This window comes from Colias philodice, chromosome 2, assembly GCF_061535455.1.
Source record: "Colias philodice isolate Cphi_HAF_F1 chromosome 2, ilColPhil1 Martin Lab GWU primary, whole genome shotgun sequence".
In the NCBI taxonomy this organism is placed as follows: Eukaryota; Metazoa; Arthropoda; class Insecta; order Lepidoptera; family Pieridae; genus Colias; species Colias philodice.
This window is the reverse complement of record NC_143087.1, coordinates 2,942,501-2,967,651: the sequence shown is the minus strand read 5'-3', so window position 1 is coordinate 2,967,651 and position 25,151 is coordinate 2,942,501. Positions and strand designations below refer to the sequence as shown.

The 25,151-nt window shown below is 35.6% G+C and overlaps 2 protein-coding genes across 2 annotated transcripts in view; both read left to right on the top strand.

Moving 5' to 3' along the window:
* The first annotated feature begins 2,399 nt into the window (after positions 1-2,399).
* Positions 2,400-18,236, top strand: LOC149490223 (protein-glucosylgalactosylhydroxylysine glucosidase). Its single transcript, XM_089701247.1, has 14 exons — positions 2,400-2,919; positions 3,698-4,029; positions 4,381-4,683; positions 4,921-5,021; positions 7,472-7,607; positions 7,901-8,048; positions 8,893-9,040; positions 9,605-9,695; positions 9,942-10,029; positions 10,278-10,475; positions 14,758-14,926; positions 16,597-16,768; positions 17,264-17,404; positions 17,931-18,236. The coding sequence occupies exons 1-14, from the start codon at positions 2,744-2,746 to the stop codon at positions 18,038-18,040; spliced, it is 2,313 nt and encodes a 770-aa protein (XP_089557373.1). The 5' UTR covers positions 2,400-2,743; the 3' UTR covers positions 18,041-18,236.
* A 6,343-nt stretch (positions 18,237-24,579) lies between these two features.
* The window catches only part of LOC149490222 (uncharacterized), an 852-nt gene continuing 280 nt past the window's right edge, over positions 24,580-25,151 (top strand). Inside the window, exon 1 of the mRNA XM_089710051.1 lies at positions 24,580-25,151. This exon is cut by the window's right edge and continues 280 nt beyond it. Coding sequence (XP_089566177.1) covers positions 24,580-25,151 — 572 coding nt within the window.

Genomic DNA, 25,151 nt, shown 5'->3' with positions numbered 1-25,151 from the left:
CTGTCTGTTCTTAATGAAATCAATAATTAATGCCTGTTAGATATTTTATGATCTAAAAATAATACCTATACAAGAAGAAGAAATGCAAATGCAGATTGCAGAAATGCATTTAAAATTAAGCACTTATTCATTTCATTAATCTATAGCGACAATTTCTTCCCTAATCTTTCTCCTGCAGGATGTTCCACCCTTATAAAAAACTCATTAATTACTAATCTGTTAATATTTTAAATCCACTTTGCAAATACAATACAAAACCTCAGAGCTTCAGTTCCACATCAAATCCACGGACCCCCAAAAAGAAAATCACCTTTTACGTAACATTTATTGTTTTAGATCGATTGGAAAATGGAACCAGTAGCTGAACCATCAGACCGTACACCCTCCGGTGCCGCTCTGTTACCCAGTGACGTTATGACATTTTCACTTACCACACCGACCTCGATAGCACAATAGAACTAGACTGTGTACAATTTTTGGTTCCGTCAACTTTATGCAGTCGTATGTATGTTATTCTGTCAACGTATCATCTAAATATGGGAAAGAAACGCTTGGTTTGTTTTATGAAAGTATAGGAAGTAAACAATTGATGAAGAAGAGTTGATTTTACTTTAAAAGACGTACCTATGCATGAAGAAGAAAAGTAAGCACCCTCAGAAATACCTTCTAACAGTTCTAAGCTTAGAAAAGGGATTGCGATTCAATTATTTAATAACTTGTTAATTAATTACAATTATACATAAACAATGCATACGATTTTTCTATACTTAAACAAATTTTGTGCCTTTACTGTTAACCAGGGTAAAATAATTTAAGCTGAGAATGGCAATGGCAATGTAAAGTAGGTATTTTTTTTTTAATGAAGTTGCTGTTTACAAATGATCATTATTTGGAATGAAGAACCATCTGTAAATAACATTACGAGCATGTTCAGCGCACTAATTAAATTCTGGTAATTTTAGAAATTCACGCTATAATGATAACTTTCTCATTTCATTTTCTCAAAAAATATGGATGTATGGATTTTTCATTTCATTTTCTTTGCACTTGCCCATTCAATATGATTTTGCAAATATTAAACTTTCACTCTTCTTTCACTTAATACGAGTATAAAACAATTCCCATATTAATATTAGAGCTCTCAAATATTCAAATATTCAAATTCAATTAACTGGGAATCTAAATCCTGATTTGTTTGAAAAATTGAAATATTTTGAAATCTATAAAAAATCATAAAATCTATTTCACCACATTTTACCCTTAGTTCGATGCACGAAAGAAAAGTAAGATTATAATTTAAATTTAAGTTATTAAATTAGCAACTAAGACTATTCTTTTATTTGAAAAAATAGCGTGTAAAAAATATACCGCGATGATACCACAACTATTAACAGCAAGTTATATCATTTTATCATGTATTATATTTCATTCTGATTACCTGTGATCGTCTCTAATCAGTTGTGATGATGCATCCATTAGGTATATATTTTTAGATCTGACATCTGTATCTATTTATGCCTCCATAATTTTGAAATTTCAAATGATTCTTGAAAAATGTGGATGAAAATATGGTAAAAAATAGTTTCATAGTTATCAAGTTGAATGGGTTTGCGTAATTTTAAAGCTTTTTTAATATGTCAACTTCTCATGAAAACCAAATGCATTAGATCGATAATTATACATAATATTTTTATTGGCACAAACTTTATCGCTACAAGAACGTTATGTACTTCATTTAGGTTAAACCTTAAACGCAGGGGACATCGTTAACTACAAGCTAGTTATAATTAAAGGGACTGTGATAGCAGCTGATAATTAGTAGGTTCAACTAATTAACTCGGTTCATCTACATCCTAGACAATGCTTTTGTGAGTCGTTCGTTAATAGCATCTATCTGCTTAATACAATAAGGAAGTGACAATTGAATGAGCTTTACTGTTTCAGGGCTGTCAACGATGTCTTGGGAAATGCAACGGTAATTTTTTTTAAGTAACGGGTACTTTGAATTTATTGTTATTGTTTTTTTTTGATATGGTAATATTACTACATACTAATATTACCATATCAAAAAAATGCAATATTTTTTTTGATATGTTTCCACAGACATCATGTATTGAGCGAGGACGAGTTCTTTATATTTAAATTAAAATAAAAAGAAGTGTAAGATACATAACTTATACCTTCAAACATTCTACCAAATAACTAAAAAACTGCCGTACACAATTTATTCATTTTTTTGTATTATGTTATTCATAACTACATACGTACTTTAAAAATAATTGTCCTCGTTCCATCACATATATAAGTTACTCTATGTCCATCACTTTGTGTAAAACAGTGCTATTCATTCAATTAATGCAGGATGTTAAAACAAAGCGGCGACCCTACACATTATTATCATCGGTATTAGTGTCATGTCACACAGGTCGCATAATCTAGACTTTAGAGGGTGACGCTGCGTTGAACAAGCGCGATCGCTACCCGCATTTATCTTTTGACCATTGCCTACTTCGCTAACACAAAAAAAAAGAAAAAAGAATACGCGGTAGTTTAAAAAAAGAACAGTTCGTCGTGTGCCAGTGTCAAATATTGTGTAAAGTATTGTGTGATAAAAAACGTAGTGCGATAATAAAATTTTATTCATTAAATATTTTAGTACTTACTTACTAATAATAGTATTTTTAATAGCTTTTACGTGATATGCTATATTTTTTTAAAATAAAGTAAAAAAGTAAAACCTTGGATGTGGCACTTTTTGGCGCGAAATAGGCAAGTTGCCGCCATGTTAGCGGTTTTGACGGCAGCCGCTCTGGTGGTCATATTTTTGGCCACGAAAGGATCTGGTTATAGAATTGTGGAAAAGCATGAGGTGGAAAGTGAAGATGTTAGTGAGAGAGACGACATATTTTCGACTCATACGTAAGTTTTAATTGTAATAAAATAGCAGTGTTTGCATGATTGTTTACATTCTTGCACTTTTCTTGGGGTCAATGACACTATTATTACATAAATTATATACTTAATTTGATTTATGTGTTTATCATATTCATAAACTGAATAAATTAGTCAATTTGTCGTGATAATAATATAATATGAAACAAATTGGACAGTTGGATAAGTAGGAATAAACTTATAGTATGATGATTATGAATTGGTAGGTAGGTATTTGATTTTTGAAATACAAGTTATTGGTAAGATGTAATGTTTATTGATAGAAAAATATTTAAAACCTACATTTTATTCCATTTTTAAGTAGCCTAACTAGCTTAGCTAACTAGTTTGTTCATGATTTCTTGGACATTTTTTCTGTTCACCGAATTTTTTATTTTTAACCGAATTCAGTAAAAGTAGGTTATCAACTCAACAGATAAATGTTTGTTATTAAAACTGCACAAACTAACCTAGTACGATAATTACTTAATTTTGAAACAGTACCTATACAAATACTTTTATTTTAATCACATCTACACGCCATACTTACATTGAAGCTATTGGTTAGATAATGACGTGACAAAAATTATTGTTGTTCTAGTTACAATACTTGGTTTACAGCTATATTTACTACAGTATGTAAAACACCGTGCGGTAAAGTAACTAGTTTTTTTTATTTAAATCGGAACAAATAGACAAAAATTGAAATCCTTCATCGTCATCATATTAGGTAGCTTAATAATATTTAATCCATCTATTCCACTAGCCTCCCAACCGACGACCGATTCATGGCGTCCATAGGTAACGGCCACGTAGCTACCAACGTCTTCAGCGACACAATATACATGAATGGGCTCTATAACGGCCGCAAGGGTGAAAGTCGCAGAGCAAGGATACCAGCCTGGTCTAATATTCGACTGAACTCGACCCTCACACATCACCCTTATAGCCCTGTGTACAGTTTGGATACCAAACGAGGAGTTTTCAAAGTCACTGTAGACAGAGATCGGTCTACGGTTACGCAAAGAATTTACGCGCATCGGTATTACACTAGAGCCATTGTTAATCAGATCGAGGTGGTGCCGAAAACACATGTTGGTAAGTAACATAAAAACGATTATTTGAAATAACAATTTACGAAACAGAATAAATACAACAAAATGTGATAACCATTTTAATTTATGTTAGGCAAAGATTCAAGGACTAAAGCTTGCTTGTAATTTTAGCTAGGATATAAAATTTAACTTAAATTGAATAGTAAGTTTTCACTAGGTATGTAAGTGAGTAAGCAAATGGAAATAATTATCGAAAAACTGAAATTATTTTTTTAATTACACTATTTGACAGTATCATTCATTTAGGTTTTAGGTTCTATTTAACTTCGCCTTATCCATCACTTATATTTTTCCATGTCATCTGACTATTACAACTAAAATAAATGGTCAACAGATCCAAACTTCATCCATCACGAGATCTGGATAACCATAAAACAACTGCCAGGTCCACAAAGTAGCGATATAGACTTTGCTTCCCCCACACCTGAGATAATCGAGGGTCGAGCTTCTTGGAGATCGTGTGGAAAGACCAGAGTCGCTGAAGACCCAGAGTACCAGCCAATGCTGGTCGATGTTTGTGCGTATTGGACCTCTGTGCCTGACCATTTAGTGGTACCACAGCACAGGCCGAGGGTCTTTACTTTTGTTATGACTGTGGATAATGATCAGGATGTAGCTAGAAAGGAGTTTGTTAAAGGTTGGTTGTAGAGATGCTTATATTTATAGATTTTTTTTGCAATTAATACTGACTTTGTTTAAATCTTTGCATGACATGGTTAATAACAAGGGTTGAACTGTTGTCGTATTTATTATTGATGTAATTTATCAAGAGATAGAATAGTCCATATAAATAATATAAATACCAATAAAAAGTACTAACTTAAACTCTAAAATCGTCATAATAAATTGATAGTCAAGTTACACGTATGAACAGTATTGCAGGCGGACGGGGACGAATTGTTCGATAAACACGTCGAAGAATGGGGGAAACTTTACCAAGAAGCAAGCATGGAAATTGAGGGAAATCTTAAATTGGTACGTTTCTTTCATCGCTGGCTATCTATTATGCATTTTCTATTTATAGTTTATACCTTGTTAGTTATTGTTCTGTATTATCACAATAAGACAAAGTATCTCATAATTTGTTCCTTTACTTATTGTTTAAATAATAGCAGTATTTTAATTGTAAAAATGAAGCTCATATTGCTCTTATCTTTGAAAAATACGAAAATTTATAACACAAAAATGATGATGCTCAAAATTCAGTTCCTAACATACACTCTTTATAAGCATCTATAAACAAAGAGTTCATTCATTGTAGGTACTAATTAGTGAACTAGTTCTAAGAATACATGTGTAATTCAATTAATCATACTAAGAAGAGTCTTACGCTCTTCCTATTAAGATATCGAATGTGCAGATTACAAGCAGTAAATCTTACTATGAAAAATGATCTTTATATTGAATAAAATGTATTGATTTTCATATCTTCTTATTTATTTTATCGTGAAAGAACTCGTCTTACTAAATCCTACTAATGATTAATTAATAACTTTATTTATTTTATTTATTTATTTATAACACTTCATTGTACAAAACAATATAGGAAATGTGGTAGATACAAATTAATGAGGTACGAAAATTTTGCACAATAGGCGGCCTTATTGCTACACAGCAATCTCTGCCAGGCAACCTGGTAGGAAAGGAAATGTAAGAAGAATAAGGATAGCGCAAAAAGAAATAAAAGAAAGGATATATTAAAAAAATGCCTACATACTACATAAACTACATATACTGTACATAGATACCACATAGTTATATAAATATTAGGGATGTAACGATACCGATACCGATACCGATATATCGGCCGATATATCGGTATCGCCGATAATAAATCAGCCGATACCGATATTTTTTTATTAAATTCTTTCTTTTCTTTTATGTTTTTGCATTGTATTCATTCATATTGTTTTATTTCTGTTTCTGTAATAGTGTTAAGGAAGAGCGGAACCTCCTGACACAAGCATTTTATTTGCTTACTAGGAGTGTTCCAATCACAAATTTGTTTATGTAAAGGAAAGAAATAAATAATTTTGAATTTTTTTAATTTTTAACGTGATAACGTTTTTAAAATCGTTTTAGTCGGGTGACATGTTCATAAACTTGTGTCACACCAAAACCTCACGAGCGCGATCGCAGGTATAACGAGAGAGAGACGGACCGATCTCCCGTTTCATCTCGAGCGCTGCCACTGCATTATGTTATCACGTAAACATCTCGATCGTTAACCTACTTTACAATCAACCAATTTTTAGGGTTCCGTAGCCAAAATGGCAAAAACGGAACCCTTATAGTTTCGTCATGTCCGTCTGTCCGTCTGTCCGTCTGTCCGTCTGTCACAGCCGATTTACTCGGAAACTATAAGTACTACAGTGATGAAATTTGATGGGAATATGTGTTGTATGAACCGCTACAAAAATATGACACTAAATAGTAAAAAAAAGAATTGGGGGTGGGGCCCCCCATACATGTAACTGAGGGATGAAATTTTTTTTTTCGATGTACATACCCGTGTGGGGTATCAATGGAAAGGTCTTTTAAAATGATATAAAGTTTTCTAAAAAACATTTTTCTTAAAGTGAACGGTTTTTGAGATATCAGCTCTCAAAGTCGTAAAAAGTATGTCCCCCCCCCTCTATTTTTATAACTACGGGGTATAAAATTCTAAAAAAAATAGAGGTGATGCATGCTAATTAACTCTTTCAACGATTTTTGGTTTGATCAAAGTATCTCTTATAGTTTTTGAGATAGGTTGATTTAACTGTAATTTATTATATTTGCTGCTACGGAACCCTTTGTGCGCGAGCCCGACTCGCACTTGGCCGGTTTTATTTTGATATAAAATAATTCAAAAATCCGCGCCCAATGAACGATGCGGGAGGTTGTTGATTTGAGATTGTATTCTGAAAAAACTCTACCAATTATAGTAAACTTTTATTAGGTACTGATTGTATGTGTATTACTTAAAGTTTAAATGACTTCGTAAAATAATAATACTAAAATAAATGGTTTTGTTGTTTTTTGATTTGGCATTTTTATTTAAAAGAATACGATTAACAGTTGTCTCTGTTAAATGTTGGTAACTTTTTATGCATAATTCACTATTTATTTTTCTACCAAGCCATCGATATCGGTATCGGTATCGTATCGGCAAAATCATGTATCGTTACATCCCTAATAAATATACTTGTATTATACACTACACATACTACAAATATATATATATAACAATATATACAAAAATTATAATTATACATAAATTAATGCAACTATTGCATGGCTAGATAATGAGCTTTCAATAGGGACTTAAAAGAACAGAGCGTTTGTGCACGTCGGATACTTTCCGGCAAGGCGTTCCAGAGCTGAATGGCACGAACAGAACTTCACGACATTTGGAAATTATATGTATTTTTATGTACTTTCAGTCTAAGATAGTAAACGGTATCTGGTACTATTACTTGAGCTCATTACCTTCGCTTGAGTCTCACCAACCAGCGGAGAGATTCTTTGGCTTGAGTCCCACAGGGCTGGCTAGAGGAGGCTCTTTGACAGATTATGAAGGTTGGTTACTATCGTTACTAATTACTATCTATATTAGATAATCTATAGTTAGAGTATTATATTAGAGTATATAGTAGATAATCTATAGTTAGAGTAATCTATAGTTACTATCATCCTTATAGTTTTAGAATCGCCAGCAACTCTATCAACATTTGTTAAAAAAAGAGCGCATTCAAGTTATTTGTGAAACTCATCAGCAAAGCAGTTTAAAGTTACCTCAATTTATCAAAACCAGAAGCCTACATTTTTTTCAGTTATAATTAATTATTAATATTAACTAATAAATTTTCCAGGGCACAATTTCTGGGACACAGAAATGTGGATATATCCAAGTATTTTACTTCTATATCCGGAATACGCGAAGAAGTTATTACAGTACAGACTTGAAACGGCGTACGTGGCCGCACATCTTGCTAAAATTACCGGGAATAAGGGATACAGGTAAATGTTAATAATTATAATATACAAAAATGTATTTTCGTTAGTCTATTGGTAATTGGACTAACCGCTTGCCCTGGCTTCAACCGGATTGACTTTTGGGTTAAATCAGAACAAACAAGCAAGAAAATATATAAGTAAAAATTACATTGTTATGCCTAATTTTATTTATTTTATTGATTCAGACGTTCATTTGACTGGGAAAGTTTAAGAAATTTTAAAAGTAATTTAACAAGAAAAGAATTCATAACATTAGTAGGCAAATTGTGTTCGACACAATAATGTTTAAAATATGGCAGGCGTCAGTAATTCTGTTTTGTTTATTTTTAAATACATATACTTTTATTTTATTTTGTTTATTTAGTTATAATAGTCTTTTGAATTCATAAATAAAACATAGTAAAACACTAAACACTGCATAAAATCAGAATTTTATTCCGGAGAAAATCATATATACTAAATTGAAGTGTGGTTCTGAAATTTGGTACCTTGCATTACCACCAGATTTCCAGTCGAAAGCGTACTATTCCACCTTTCCACCATTTTGGGAAAATTACATAAACAAATCGTCAGTTTCCCAAGTGATTGCGCGTACACTGGGTTGGAAGACCCTTTAGGGCAAAGATCTTTCTCTTATTTTGGAAAATTCTAAGTTACAAAATTTCCATGGAAAAAGTGATATTGTCATTCTTCTTTCCCTGCTTTACGTGGAAATCACTTAAAATACAAAAAAAATATCATCAGTTTTCTGCTGAAATACACGTATACTAGGCCAGAAGTAACTGAATCCTTGAGGTTCATTACATAATAGCCTTTTTTCGATTACCTTTTTGAAAAACATCTTCAGATTTCCCTGGGAAAGTGCGTACACCGGGTCAGAAGTGACGCAGCCATGTTGTCCCGAAGTGGCCGAGTTTGAGCAGCACATATCGGGCTGCATCGCGTTCGCGGCGAGACAGTACCTCGCGCTCACTAGAGACGAGGAGTGGCTGAAGGTGGGTCGGTTGCTATGGCAATGGGAGATGGGAATTGGGAATGTGTTTGTTGTGCTTTACAAGTGACGAAGATAGGTACTTAAAAAAATGAGCGAACACTCTTGTCAGAAGTGAAACTTCTTTGGCAAGATTCAAAGATACCAAAATCGTCGCCTTACTCCATGACGTGACGGTATAGCCATGATGCGACCTTGAAATTTTACTCTTACGCGCCCAAAGAAGTTACACTTCAAAAATATCCAAAAATATAATATTATCTAGCGAATTTCATATTTTCGCCTCTAATAACAGCGATCACGACGCGTTGTGACATCAGAAAAAGCACATAGCGATATTCGTGTCGTGGTTCTAATTGAAAGAATTGAAACGGTCACGACGCCTTGTGGCATTGAAGAAAAGCCATGACGCAGGCATTAATTGGTAAAAAACAGGATAAATTCAAAAGTTTGAAACAATATAAAATCTGATACATAATTAGTCTTATAGCATTTAAATGCTTTCTTCTAGGAAATCTATGAAATTTATATACCAAAATGAAAATAAAACACCATTTATATATTTCAGCACGGTGGTTGTTCGATCGTCACCAACATCGCTGACTTCTGGGCGTCGCGCGCCGTCATCAACTACACCACTGGTCTTTATGATATTTCAAGTATGTTAAACTTTTTTATTAATTTTATCCATACATAAAATTCTGAAAGTATAAAGAATAAGTCAGAAAATTCCGGATTGAAACTTTGCGAATCGAAAGAGTAGGTAAAAGAAATTATTTAATTGTTTCAGAGTAACCTATGTATCGGTCCTATTAGCAATAATGTGATTTTATAATCTGAGCATATTATCTTACCAATTCCTTTTTTTTTATAAAAAGTGAAATAATCCTTAATATTTTTGCCAGATGTGATGGGACCTGATGAAGACCACAGCAATGTGACCAACTCTGTTTTCACCAATGTCGTCGCTGGATACTCCCTTTATTTAGCACAGTAAGACACTACTTAATTCCTATAATCTTAGTTTGATTTATGTTTAATTTTTATCAATACTTACATAAATAGAATAATTCTACATTATTAATATTCTAATAACTTTGGAACTTGAAATACAACTGATATTTATTGAGGGTATAATTTTCTTACTTTCTGTACACTTACACCATTTTAATAAGCCTTCCAGTTAATAAGCTTCTGAGAAAAAGAAAGATTCCAATAATTTCGATTTTCTATCCTTCCAGATACGTAGCCTGCCTCTGCAAGTCCTACTATATATCCAAAGAACCAGACCGTTGGGCAGACATAGCCTGGAGTCTAGCACTACCTTACGACGAAGTATTAGACTACCATCCACAGTTCGCGGGATATACGCGAGGGGAAATGATCAAACAGGCTGATGCCGTGCTATTGGGATACCCGCTCCAATATCCTATGAATATGTGAGTTTTGAATTTCGAATTTGTAATTTCGAATGGTAAATTTTGAATTTCGAACGAATTTCGAATGGGCGAATTTTAAATTTCGTATGCGTTTTCGGCTAGTCGGATTTGGAATTGGCGGTGTTGAATTTCGAACGCGGCTAGATTTGAATTTCGAATGTCTTCATGCAACAATGAATTATTTAAAAAATACCACAACAAAGAACCACCCGTAGTTAGTGGGCTATACGCGAGGAGATATTATTTTGATCAAATAGGCTGATGCCGTACTATTGGGATACCCGCTCCCTAGATATTGCATATACCTACAACGTTTGAAGAACATTTTAATTTTAAAAATAGAACTGCAAACAACATTGTATAAATTTCAGTAGTTTTAGGGTTGATTTTTCAATGCTTGGATAAAATTTATTCGTCGAATAATGTATAAAACTACCATTTTAAAAACGTATTCTAATTGCCCGTATTTGACGGTTTACGTGACATTTTAATATTATCGTGTAATACTTTATTGGACGGATAAGTTTTATCCAAGCATTGAAAAATCAGCCCTAAATCTATCAAGAAGGTTGTTGCTAAGCTACAAAACTTGTATTTGGATAATAAAAGAATTTGAAAATCAAATAATATTGCTTTTGAATTTGGAATATTGTGTTTGATCAAATAGACCGAAACTGGTTCCATCTATCAACTTAAACGTATAACAGGTAATTATGCGTTAACGATTAATTATATATTTTTTCATGTAGTTATTGAAGATTTTTATTTTATTTTAACAATATAAGTAGGCTAATTTTATAAATTTGTGATTATTTGTGAGTTTGTTTGTCATTGCATAGGCATGACCCAAATGTTGACGAAGTGAACAGTACTCTTTTACACATATCCGACTGGTTTACTGCTAATAATTTATTATTAAATGCCAAAAAAACAACTTGTGTTGAATTTTTACTACCTAACGTTAAAAAGTTGAGCAGAAATATTACCTTGAACGGGGAGGTATTACACCCTACAGAATCGACTGTATTTCTTGGGTTAACATTGGACGAGAAACTACAGTGGGGAGCCCATGTCAACACCGCTGCAGGTAAGCTCAGTTCAGCAGCATATGCAGTCCGAAAGGTAAGGCATCTCACCGATGAAGATACAGCTAGATTGGTTTATTTCAGCTACTTTCATAGTATTATGTCCTATGGAATTCTACTATGGGGCAGGGCAGCAGATATAGAAACTATATTTATCTTACAGAAAAGAGCCATTCGCTCTATATATAATTTACGTGCTCGGGACTCACTAAGAGATCTCTTTAAGGATACTGGTATCCTTACTGTACCATCACAGTATATATTTAATAATATTTTGCATGTACACAAAAATGCCGACGTACACACAAGAGTAGGAGATAGACACTGTTATGGCACAAGGAACAGAAATAGAATTGAAATGCCATTTTTCCGATTAGCTAAAGTTAAAAATTCATTTATGGGTCAAGGTATACGCTTTTACAATAGAATTCCTCATAATATTAAAGAGTTTGGTAGTGCTAAATTTAAAACTTATGTAAAAAATATATTAGTTCAGAGAGCCTATTATAGCATTAAGGAATATATGGAAGATGAAAATCCATGGAGGGTTGTCGCGTAAGAACCACAGGACAGTTCTTTGGCATATTATGATATATTATGTAGTTAGATTTAAGTTACAGATTATGTAATATTGACAATATGATTTTAAAAGAGCAACTATGGAGTTTCTTGCCGGTTCTTCTCCATAGATACTGCTTTCCGAATCGGTGGTAAATGTTAAAAATACTTATGTAATGACGATTCGAAAGTGCTACTAAAAGTAGTCTAATTGAATAAATAAATGTTTGAGTTTGAGTTTGATTGCTATTCTATAAAATAATAAAGAAAGTCTTTTATCAATAAAAACTTACTTTGTTATCGAATAACATAGGTTTTTCTTAAGTTCTTATACCTTAGGTACCTAGCTTTCCCCCCAACGGTCCAGGCCTTGTCGCGGCGGAGGGGCTCAGTAGCTCAGAGTTATGGCCCTCTGAGTGAAGCGAAATTGGACCAGCGAGGGGCTGAACGGCTGGTTTAGAGTCGGGGAGATTCGACCGGCCCGACGGCCAGGGCTAGGTGTGGCCCAGCGGCCGCTGTGTGCGGCGTGGGATGGCGGCCAGAGGTCGTGGCTTGGCGGACCCCGTGTCCACTAGGCAAAGGTGGCGCTGAACGGCAGTTGGGGTTGGAAAGCCTCGACTGACCCGACGGCAGAGGTCCTGTTTGTGGGCCAGAGAGGAGCCGGCTTTTATGCGGCGGTGGATGGCGGCCAGTGGTCGCGGCGCGGCGGGCTCACTGGTTTAGCAAGCCACGCCGTGCAGCGGAGGGCGGGATCCCGACGCGTCATTGTGATGACGCGCGGAGACTCCTGCAGAGAGGTATGGGGCGGCGGCCGCTGTAAAACGGCCGTCTGCCAACTCGTAATCCGGTCCGTGGGGCCGGACCGAGGGCCGCCACCTCTGGTGAGGTGGGGGCTGCGAGGTAATCTCTATAAAAGTGCGTCGGAGGGTCCCCCGACGTGTATTTCACACGGGATGTTCGGGGGAACGCGGATGATGGAGCGGGGAAAAATCCATTGTCTGCGCGTTGGTGGCGTAAGCCTTCGTTCCAGCAGCCACCAGCGAGGGGGGTTCTAGTGGTGGGCCTGGAAACGGGCATCTGCTGGGCGGGACACGCGGTAGAGTCGTAACCGTTCCCGCAGTTCCGTCCAAAGCAGCGCGATGGAACAGAGTGGGGTTTTAGTCGGTAGGAATCCGACATAACCACGGCTCCATCCCCGGGAGCCGGGGGTATCTAAGAAGATTTCCCCACTATAAAAAAAAAAAAAAAAAAAGGTACCTAGCTTTCCATCAGTGGCTTCGCTTGCGATGTCTATAACTTAATAAATTATATACTTACTCAAACCTTACTATCTAGTTTTGAGTTTATCGCGGACCTCGGATAGGCAGATAGACGACGCGGCGTAAGACTCTATTTGTATTTTGATAAATAGTTTAAAACCATTATTTTTGCACGCCTCATAAGCGAAGCGTTGAGGTGGGTACTACTGTCACTTCGCGCAAAACATCTGATTTTTCAAACTTAAAATGTCTTTATGTATCATACATTGCACTTGTAAGATAATACATACACACACATATTAAGAAAAAACACTATTTTTAACATTCATGATATTTTTGATGTCATTTTTGTTATTTAAACTAGTTAAAAAACAGTTTAAAAAAGTTCTGTCTTGGACGTCCGTGTGTCTGTATGTGCGGAGGATTTTCTTGTTAACACGATAGCGACCGAAATACTTTACTAATCGAGTCTTTTTTTTCTCTTACGCTTGAGTATGCTCAGGAATAGAACCCTTTCATTTTTCAGGGTCTGATTCGATGTGGTTTAATTGTTATTAAATAAACAAAAATAATAATTTTTTTTATAATGCCTATGATAGAGCGGGCAAATAAGCTGGGGGTTTGACTGACGATAAGCTATTACCACCATCTATGAACATTGAACGTAATAATATAATATTCAATTAGACCTCTTACCTCTGCTAATGCTAACCCGCGAATATTATAGTGGAGGGAGCAGTCACAAAAAATGTTGGAAAAATAGAAAAAAATATCCTTTTGAGAGCAGATGAAGTTGCATGTTTTAGCTAGTAGATATCAATTTAATCAAGAAAATCTTTCTAGTCCTCAATGACTATGTCCTTACAATGAGATATGATGCAAGCATTTAACTTTTAACTGTATAATTTACGCCTCTTTAATGGCCTTCTATTGGGTCTAAAAAGGCACTTAACCCTTTTCTACAATAGTGGCAATTGAAAAGGACTCTTTAAATTGGCACTGAATAAGCCATTAGTGTATTTTGTTTAGAAATATGCGAGTGGCCCATTTTTTATGTAGGTCATGCTATTTTAAACGAAACTTCTACGTGGATATTTTTTGAATGGTAATAATTATGGTACAATTGAAAATATTCTGCATTAAAATTCATTTACTGGAGAAAAAAGACTAATTATTAGTAATCAGTGATTTCAGAGCCAGGGTCACCAGTAAATTTACAATAGCAAAGATGATTATTATTATTTGGAATTATATCGGAGGACGATGGAGATCTCTTACCACCACGCGTAACACAAAAAATCCAGTACTAAATTGCTGGTTCACTGTTCTGCCTCTAGAATAATGTTAATATATAAAAAAAAAAATATACTTTAACACCAGATCAACAAGAGCGAACGATCTCTCATACTACGAGAGTGTAACTCGCCCCAACGGGCCCGCGATGACGTGGTCCATGCACGCGATAGGGCAGCTGCAGGTCGGTGACAATCTCAGCGCCGCGAAGCTGTTCAATAGAAGTTATGATGCGTATGTGCGGGAGCCTTTTAAGGTGAGTTGATGGGGAAATATTGGAAAAAGAAGGAAAAATTGAAAAAAAAAAATTTTAAATAAATAAATCATTTATTTGCACCATTAGATATATCTTACAAAAATTTAATGACCCAGGCTCCTAATATAGTTGTAAACTGTTTTTCAGGAGCCTGTGTTCACACTAATTTATATTACACTGTTACAATGGCGTATGTACACGAATTTATTCAGCTTTAGACATAATTTATTATAATATTATTTGTTACATTTCAACATTTGTTCATTATACATTATTATTAATTAATTACCTATTTAATAATTATGCATGCATTAAAAAAATAAAAAAAATAATAAAATAATAAAAAATAAAAATAGTTTATAATCCACTCGGTTAACCCTAGTGTGTGGACGTAAAACATGATAATTATGGTGTGTAGGTGTGAGAGTGTTGTATGAGAGTGTAGTGTTGGAGTGTAGTGTGTGAATGACTTTATTAGAGAAAAGAACTGTCCTAGTTAATAGAGTAAACGTTCAGTATTTAAATAATCAAAAGTAGAGAGCCAGTTTTTAATTTTAGATTTTATTTGGTAATTTGTACACCTAGTTACATTCTGGTAATTATTAAGGGCATTGTACATTTTAGGAGCCAAATGTTTATACTGTCTGTTAGCAAATTTACTCTTAGCCATCGGTACAGGGACGACTATTCTCCTGTTGAATTTCTTGATGCTGTTAAATGAGCATTGTCGATGGAAACGTCTAATACATTTATAAATAAACAATTTCCTAGCACTAAGTACCATAGTCCTCTCATACAAGAGGGCGGTTGGGTAGCGAAACGATTCTTTGATGGCTACTTTCAGCAAGGCCCTCTGAGCTCGTTCAATTTCTATGAAATGGCTTTTTGCAGCTCCACCCCAAGCAGTTAAACAGTAGAATAATAGAGATTCACCTAAGGCCTTATAAATCTGCAAAATTAGGTTGAAGTTAGCAAAAGTCCTCAATGTCTTAAAAATAAACAGCAACCGCCGGATTCTCATTGACACGTGCGCTATTTGGAGCTTCCAATTGAGCTTGTCATCGAGAATTATTCCTAAATACTTAATCTGCGTAGCCCTGCTTATGGATGGACACATGCATTGCGATTGGAAACTATGAGAACTACGATTGCAGGGAAACACATGTAATTTGAGCGACTTATTTACTGGTTCTAAAGCGGAAGTTTTGCTGAAGCAGAGGTAATTAGTTTTAGCGCAGTTAAGACTTGAGAGGCTATCTTCAAGCCATGCCGTTACTTCACCGAGACCACATTCTGTACCTTCAAATAGTTAAAATAAATAATAAATAATTAAAATGATATTTTGCCTTACAATTATTAATTTTTGGCATTATTTGTATTTTAACACATTTCAATAAAGAAACGATTCTAAAATGGCGGATCATACCTACTAAAAATGTAAAAATACATTTCGAATTCATAAGTGTGACTAAAGACAGATATTATAGCGTGTGAGAAAAGACGGAATGATTAGTGAAGCTATTTTAGATTCGTTTCTTTGCTGAAATGTGTTATGTATAATACAAAAAATACAATAATTAGTGACATTTTTCGTGCTTTTTGTTTGCTGTGTAGCAATAGAATTAATTAAATTGACCAAACACAACAAATTTATTTATTAAAACTACCAGATATGGAGTGAGCTCCGCCGTCCATCAGTAGGCGCAGTAAACTTCCTCACAGGTATGGGCGGCATGCTGCAAGCGCTCGTGTTCGGGTTCGCGGGACTCAGCGCGCGGCTCGACCGGCTGGTGATAGCCGCGCCGCAGCTGCCGCCCGAAGCCACCGGCTTCACTGTGAGGGGTGAGTGGTGACACACACAAACGCACACACACACGCGCGCACACACATAAAAACACACACATACGCACGCGCACCTATCACGCGCGATTACACACACAAACACACTCGCAAATACACGCACGCACGCACACACATACACAAACACATCCACGGACAGAGGACCTAGAGGCAGTTACACTGTACACATACCCGGAGTAAGGTACACTGGCTGCTGATCCCCTCGCATTTGGAAGCTACTGGAATTATCGTGTTTTTACTATGTCAATTTTGACTTTCCGGATGACAAACAACGATTTAATTTACAATTATCATTAACTAGTACGTCTTCACTTTTGCCTCGATGCTAATTAAAATAACCTGGTATACGTTTTACTACATAGCCAAGTTATTTGGCTCTCAAAATGTATAAAGTCTAGAGTGTAGATGAACAAAAACAGTGTCTACAATCTAGACCCTCTTTTTATCTGAATATTCATAAATTACAATTTTTTCCAGGAATTAAATATCTAGGCGCGAGCCTGACTCTAGATATTAAGGTAGCAGGCACAACACTAACCGTCACGTCAGTAGATGACGCGTGGCCCCTCACTATGTTCAATGGAAAGTACAACATTACTCTCATACCGGGGATGACGGGTAAGCTGTTTTTATTATTTTTATAGTAATACATATTTAAAACATAACGTTAGATGTTTTACCGAAAAAAAATTTAAGACAAGCATCTTTATTTCAATTCGAAAATAAATTATCTACAATTAAGAAAAAAAAGACGGGTTGCACTCCGGGAGTGCCGGCAGAAGTGAAAACTTGATTATTAACGTTCAGTATGTTTGATATTTTGGAATGGTATCCGTCTTACGCATGGAATATAAGGGCTAAAAATGGCCGTCTTACGTTTTTTCGATCAGGCCACGTGTCCTGACGCGAGTTTAAGATTTTATACCCAACGCCGCTAAAGAAGTTTTCACTTCAAAAATGTTGATGTACAGTTTAACAGATTCTGTTATTTCTTCAAGAACTGTCCACCTAAACTTGAAAATCTTCTGAACACGAATTATTTCCGACAAACGGTTTATATTAATAACACAACCAAACATAAAATTGCAGTTATCTTACTTAAGACTAGTTTTTTAATTCTCATTAATTTTCTTTTATTTTTCAGTAACGCTAAAAGGACCCGGTCCATTCACAATCCATTCAGTGCCATGGAAAGACTGTCATCTCCCCGCTGATATCATTGGACAAAATTACTTACGACCCATTGGTTCTTAATAAAAGTGTATAAATAAATTAAGTTTAACAAAACGAACAATAATTTATTCAATTGTTTTTTTAATCTTAAAAGTTAATAACACGAAAATTTACGAACCAAATCATAATAACATATGCAGCCACGAATCCATAATACAATGATCCTGTCAATCTATTTACAATCTTGAAGAGACTATTTATTAAATAATTATATGACTTTTAATTTGGTGTTTTATTTTATATATATATATATATATATATATATATATATCTTCTTATTTCTTAATCCATACTAATATTATAAATGCGAAAGTAACTCTGTCTGTCTGTCTGTTACTCAATCACGCCTAAACTACTGAACCAATTTGCATGAAATTTGGTATGGAGATATTTGGATACCCGAGAAAGGACATAGGCTACCTTTTATTGCGAAATATGTGCCACGGGCGAAGCCGGGGCGGACCTCTAGTAAATAAATATTCCAGGACAATTTTCACACACGGCACGATCTGATCCTTTGCTAGCTTTCACTTGTGTTATGGAAACCAGATGGCTGATAAACATACATATATAATTTTTAAATAAATACTTATATATAAATAACACCCAGACACAGAGCAAACATCTATGTTCGTCACACCAATATTTGACCTGGGTGGGAATCGAACCCACAACCTCTGGCTTGGAAGGCAGGGCCAATACCAACCAAGCCAACCGGTCAGTCAAAAGCAAAAGCTAAGTAAAAATATATGTATGGGTAAGGAATAGACACGATAGATAAATAAATATGTGTAAAGGCAAGGAATAGATACGATATATAGATAAATGGGTGTACAGGTATAGATACAGGTATAATTAGAGGTCTGGGTACCGAATAGATACAGGTATAATTAGATATATATGTGTAAATTGATAAAGAAATAAAAATGTTGATAATTGGATAATGTTTTCATTAGAAGACGGAAGTGGAAGTTTTCGTTGTTACAGATATAGTGTAAAATATCAAATAGTTTTCAAGCTGATAACTTTTAAAGTAATTGTAATATCCCCAACGCAAGTAAAGCATGAAATGTTGACAGTAGACATCTTTTAACTTGTTATTGTAAAGCTTTTCAGTTTAAATCGAATAAAACATATGTACACAAAATCTAATTTGATATTGTGCCCGTTGTCCACGACAAAATTATTATATCTCTCAGTTCATACCTAACCTTAACCCTAGCAAAGCCACGATTGACCCTACAAATTATAAACCATCTTTATACATCCATACTAATATTATAAATGCGAAAGTAACTCTGTCTGTCTGTCTGTTACTCAATCACGCCTAAACTACTGAACCAATTTGCATGAAATTTGGTATGGAGATATTTTGATACCCGGGAAAGGACATAGACTACCTTTTATTGCGAAATATGTACCACAGGCGAAGCCGGGGCGGACCTCTAGTTATCTATATATGTTATAGTCAAAGTCCGATACACAGTCTCTTCGCGGAAGGACTGGTTTATCCTAGGTTTGGCCAAAGCCATCAGGCAATCCCCGAAATACATTTCAATTTCGCCCTTTGCCTGAAGTATTTTTAGTCAAACCCAGGAGCTCCTAACTTTTCAGTCAAACGTCGAAAGTAAATTATTCTGTTTCGGTTTTGGCCTAGTCAATCCTAGAAGCGACTGCAATTCTCGGTCAAACGTTGATCTGAACATGTTTAAACAGGTTCATAATGTCTCTCGCGGACCGCGGTGTTCCGACTAGGAATGGGTCGTCGACGCATTTTTCATTAATGCCTCACCATGTCAGAAAAATGATTAATTTGTCACTTTAATTACCTAAGAAATTATTAAAACAATTAACATTAAAGTTAATGCCTCACCATGTCAGAAAAATGATTAATTTTTCATTTTAATTACTTAAGAAATTATTAAAACAATAAACATCAAAATTTTAAAAATGTTATTTTTTTATACTTAATCTTATACAAACTAACCTCCGTGTATTCCAAAGCATTTATTTATTTATTTTATACTTTATTGCACATCGTACAAAAGGCGGGCCTAATGCCACACGGCATTCTCTCAAAGCATCTCAAATATAAAAGTGAAAATCACGTAAGCTGACCAATCAGGTGTCAGAACTGGCAGAGTTAAGCGGTTCTTAAGACTTGAAAGCTGCTTAAATGATAAAATGCTTCCAAATATACGAAGATAAGACACTTCATACCTATATCGGAGTTTGACTCGTCAAACCCCGATTTAATAAAATTGTGTTTTGACGTTTGCCTGACCAAATTAGTCTCTCCCAGGTTTGACGAAAATTGTTTAGTCAAAGGCCGAAAATTTACATTTGTTTGGGCTTTGACTAAGTCATTCAGTCTGACCTGAGGATTGACCAGTCCAACCTAGGAGCGCCGGAGCTTCGGAGTTTGCCTATAACATATATATATAAAACTCAAAGGTGACTGATATAGTGATCTATCAACGCACAGCCCAAACCACTGGACGTATCGGGCTGAAATTTGGCATGCAGGTAGATGTCATAACGTATAGGCGTCCCCTAAGAAAGGATTTTAAGGATAGGTATTATCCCGGAAATCCCCAAGAACGGGAACATTGCGGGTTTTTCTTTGAAAACGCGGGCAAAGCCGCGGGCGCAAAGCTAGTACTATTATAAAGGCGAAAGTTTGTATGGATGTATGGATGTTTGTTACTCTTTCACGTAAAAACTACTGAACCGATTACAATGAAATTTACCACACATATAGAGGGTACTTGGATTAACACATAGGATAGGTTTTATCCCGGAAATCCCACGGGAACGGGAACTATGCGGGTTTTCCTTTGAAAACGCGGGCGAAGCCGCGGGCGGAAATCTAGTGTATGTATGTCCCGGCGCTGTCCCGGCGAACTTTGTACCGCCCTGTCAATGAATGTTGTGTTACCTTTTAGCTGAACTAATTTAGGCTTTGATTAAGTAATACAATGATACAAAATAAATATTTATATGGATTGATATGTAATAGTATTTTAATTTATTACTTCAAACACGTCTCAGAGAAAAATGATTGAATTTTAATAAGTTGTGCAGCATCATTCTTTAACTGTTATCGACCACGCCATCGTTTCGTTTCACTTTAGTAGTGATAATAATTCTACCATTATCATTGGGCGATCGACGCTGAGACAGTGAGTAACCAAAGTTGCCTGTGATGGTCTCTGCCATCAATTTTCGTGGATACCTTTTGGTACACTCGCTGTCAACTATGCATGGTGTTTGTTGGTTGATGGTTTCACACGGTCCATGAATCATATTCGTGATAACAACGACATGTCGGTCTGGATCGGTTTCAGGATTAGCAATCCCCGCACACTCATATATTTTATTCTTTTGAATAACCAAATTAAAATGTGTGCATGCTGCAAGCCAGATTTTCGTCATTCGATTGAATACATCCATTGAATTATCCCAAAGATGTCTTCCTTTAATGTAACTCATCAGTGATCGGATTTTTTAGTTGAAAACACGTGTGGTGATGTCGTGCCGATCACTTGATCCGTCCGTCCGGGAAGCAACAGTTGAATAATTTCCATCCATTTCGGATTACATATAAATGTAATGAATAGATCTGGCCGACCATAATAACGAACATATTATTATGTCATTGCATCTTGCACATATTCACTTGGGCTATTCTACCTGTGTATGCCGCCGGTAAAATAATCAACGCCCAACATTTTCTGCATCTTCTTCTCTGTGCTAATTGCATCGCGTAAATGGATGTAATCTTCAAAACGCAACTTAACCGAATGAGTCAGGGCCTCCGTTTCAATTTTAACGTTAAAATATTATTTCAACGCAACATTGTTGAAGCAGTCGACGAAATCGCGACAAATAATTGTCAGAATTTTTCCATTTTTATAGATTTTTTTTTAAATAATTAATCGAACTATCCTTCTTGGTTAGTTTCCTCACCGAAAATACCTTATCAATTTCTGAAAGCACGCGTAAATACAAATAACTGAGGAATTTTAATGTATATTTGTATAATAATTGCACTTTTCAATAATTGATTTAAAAAAATACAGACAATAGTTTATTCACCCTTTTTACTTTTTAATTATTTTACACAAAATACATTTTTGAACCCATGAATGTCAAACAATATTTTCCGTATTTGACAGGATTGACAACTAATGATTGACATACAGTACGAAAATCAAAATTATATTTATATTTTCAAATTTAAATACACGATGTATGTTGTCGATTCAAAAGTCTTGTTTTAATGCGTTCTTCAATTCGAGTGGAACTGAGAGTACAAATACCGTCAAATGTTTGACAGAAAGTATGTGGTCAACTTTTATATGGGAAAATGGAATTGTCGTCTTACTATACCTATCTTACTCGCAATTATTCGAATTTTTCTCACCTTTTAAACCTTCCCTAGACCTCCACGAATAATTCAAGACCAAGATAAGATAAATCCGTTCAGCCGTTCTCGAGTTTAAGCGAGACTAACGAACAGCAATTCATTTTTATATATGTTACGGCTAAAGGTAGGTGAGAACATAAACTTAAGATTAGCCGGCTAAACTTAGGTTTATTTTCGACGAGGTGTTAATGTTAGTTTGTTCTATCTTTAGCCGGCTAAACTTAAGTGTAACCGCAGGCCCGTGGCTAAAAATGTCGGGGTGGGTAGATTTGGTTACTATAATACATGTAAGGAACAGGGCGAGTGTTTTCTGGCACTTCGCCGGCTGCTGCCGCAGCACGCTCGCTGCGCTCGCTCGGCTCGTGCGGGTCTTAAGAGTTCTAACCTAACCTAACCTAGCCACCAGCTTTCTGCCCTGAGTCGGGGTGGGTAGATTTGGTTACTATAATACATGTAAGGAACAGGGCGAGTGTTTTCTGGCACTGTGCGGGCCCCTCAAGCCCTCCACCGGCCCGGCGCTAACCAAATCTACCCACCCCGACATTTTTAGCCACGGGCCTGCGGTTACACTTAAGTTTAGCCGGCTAAAGATAGAACAAACTAACATTAACACCTCGTCGAAAATAAACCTAAGTTTAGCCGGCTAATCTTAAGTTTATGTTCTCACCTACCTTTAGCCGTGACATATATATAGATTATTATTATTATTTAATAATATAAAATATTATTCTCGACATTCAATAAATCATTTAAATTGTTCAAAAAAACAAAATATTCTATAATTGAAAATACCGATCTCATTGCATTACCTTCAGAAGTATTTTAATGTTCATAGATAATTTAATTTCACCCCATTTTCCTTTGAACACCCCTAAGCCTGTTTCTCTAAAGAACTTCCGGAAAGTGTCTACTATATTTTTTCCTAAGTTTAATTGACTTTGTAACGACGTTGCGGTGGTCTAACGCCTTCAGAATATACAATTTCTTTAACAGAAAAGGGAATTATATTACCGTTTTGAAGTTCTTTCCCGATCTATCCTGAGCTGACTATAGCTATAACTTTTAAGATCTACATAATATATTTGACTCATTTTATTCTGATATTGAAAAAATCCTTAGCGTCGTATGCATCCTATTAATATTATAAATGTGAAAGTTTGTATGGATGTTTGTTACTCTTTCACGCAAAAACTACTGAACCGATTACAATGAATTTTAGCACACATATAGAGGGTAACTTGGATTAACACATAGGATAGGTTTTATCCCGGAAATCCCACGGGAACGGGAACTATGCGGTTTTATCTTTGAAAACGCGGGCGAAGCCGCGGGCGGAAAGCTAGTAATTTAAAAAAATGAGTATTTAATTATTTTGATTTACCTTTTCCGCAACAGATGATAAATAGACATACATCTTTACCGAGTAATATATTATTGTCATTGATACTTGGTAAAGTTGAAGTGTAGTTAGAGTTTAGGATACATCCATACCTAATATTATAAATGCGAAACTCAAATTCAAAATCACGAACACGAACACGTACAAGAACACGAACACGAACACGAACACGAACACGAACACGAACACGAACACGAACACGAACAAGAACACGAACACGAACACGAACACGAACACGAACACGAACACGAACACGAACAACGAACAACGAACAACGAACAACGAACAACGAACAACGAACAACGAACAACGAACAACGAACAACGAACAACGAACAACGAACAACGAACAACGAACAACGTACAACGAACAACGAACAACGAACAACGAACAACGAACAACGAACAACGAACAACGTACAACGAACAACGAACAACGAACAACGAACAACGAACAACGAACAACGAACAACGAACAACGAACAACGAACAACGAACAACGAACAACGAACAACGAACAACGTACAACGAACAACGAACAACGAACAACGAACAACGAACAACGAACATCGAACAACGAACAACGAACAAAGAACAACGAACAACGAACACGAACAACGAACAACGAACAACGAACACGAACAACGAACAACCGCAAGGCGGTGTGCTTTCTCCTCTTCTTTTTAGTTTATTTATTAATTCAATATCCCTCAACATCACTTCTCTCTATCATATGTATGCCGACGACTTTCAAATTTACTGTCACACTTCGCTTGAAGACCTGCCGAATGCTATTGCTAAAATGAACGACGACGTATCCACTATTGTTGATTGGAGTTATAGTCATGGCCTAAACGTAAACCCAAAAAAGACGCAAAGTATAATATGCGGTACGAAATACTTTGTATCCAAAATAGATTTTTCTACTTTGCCTAGGGTAATAGTTGATGGGATTGCTATACCGTATAGTACCGAAATTAAGTGTCTGGGGATTTGGATTGATTCGTGTCTATCTTGGAATCGTCAAATAAAGGAGGTTCGTAAAAAGGTTTTTGCTGCTGCGGGTTCGCTCCGTCGCTTACGTAATTTTCTGCCGATACCGACTAAGATTGCGCTCGTCCAAACACTCCTTTTACCTATCATAGATTATGCTGATGCGTGCTATCCTGACCTCTTCGAATACCACCTAGACTGCCTTGAGCGCCTTCAGAATTTCTGCATAAGATTTGTGTTTAGCTTGCGCAAATACGATCACGTCTCCGAGTTTCGCACTAAGCTCAAATGGCTTCCCATCCGTCTTCGCCG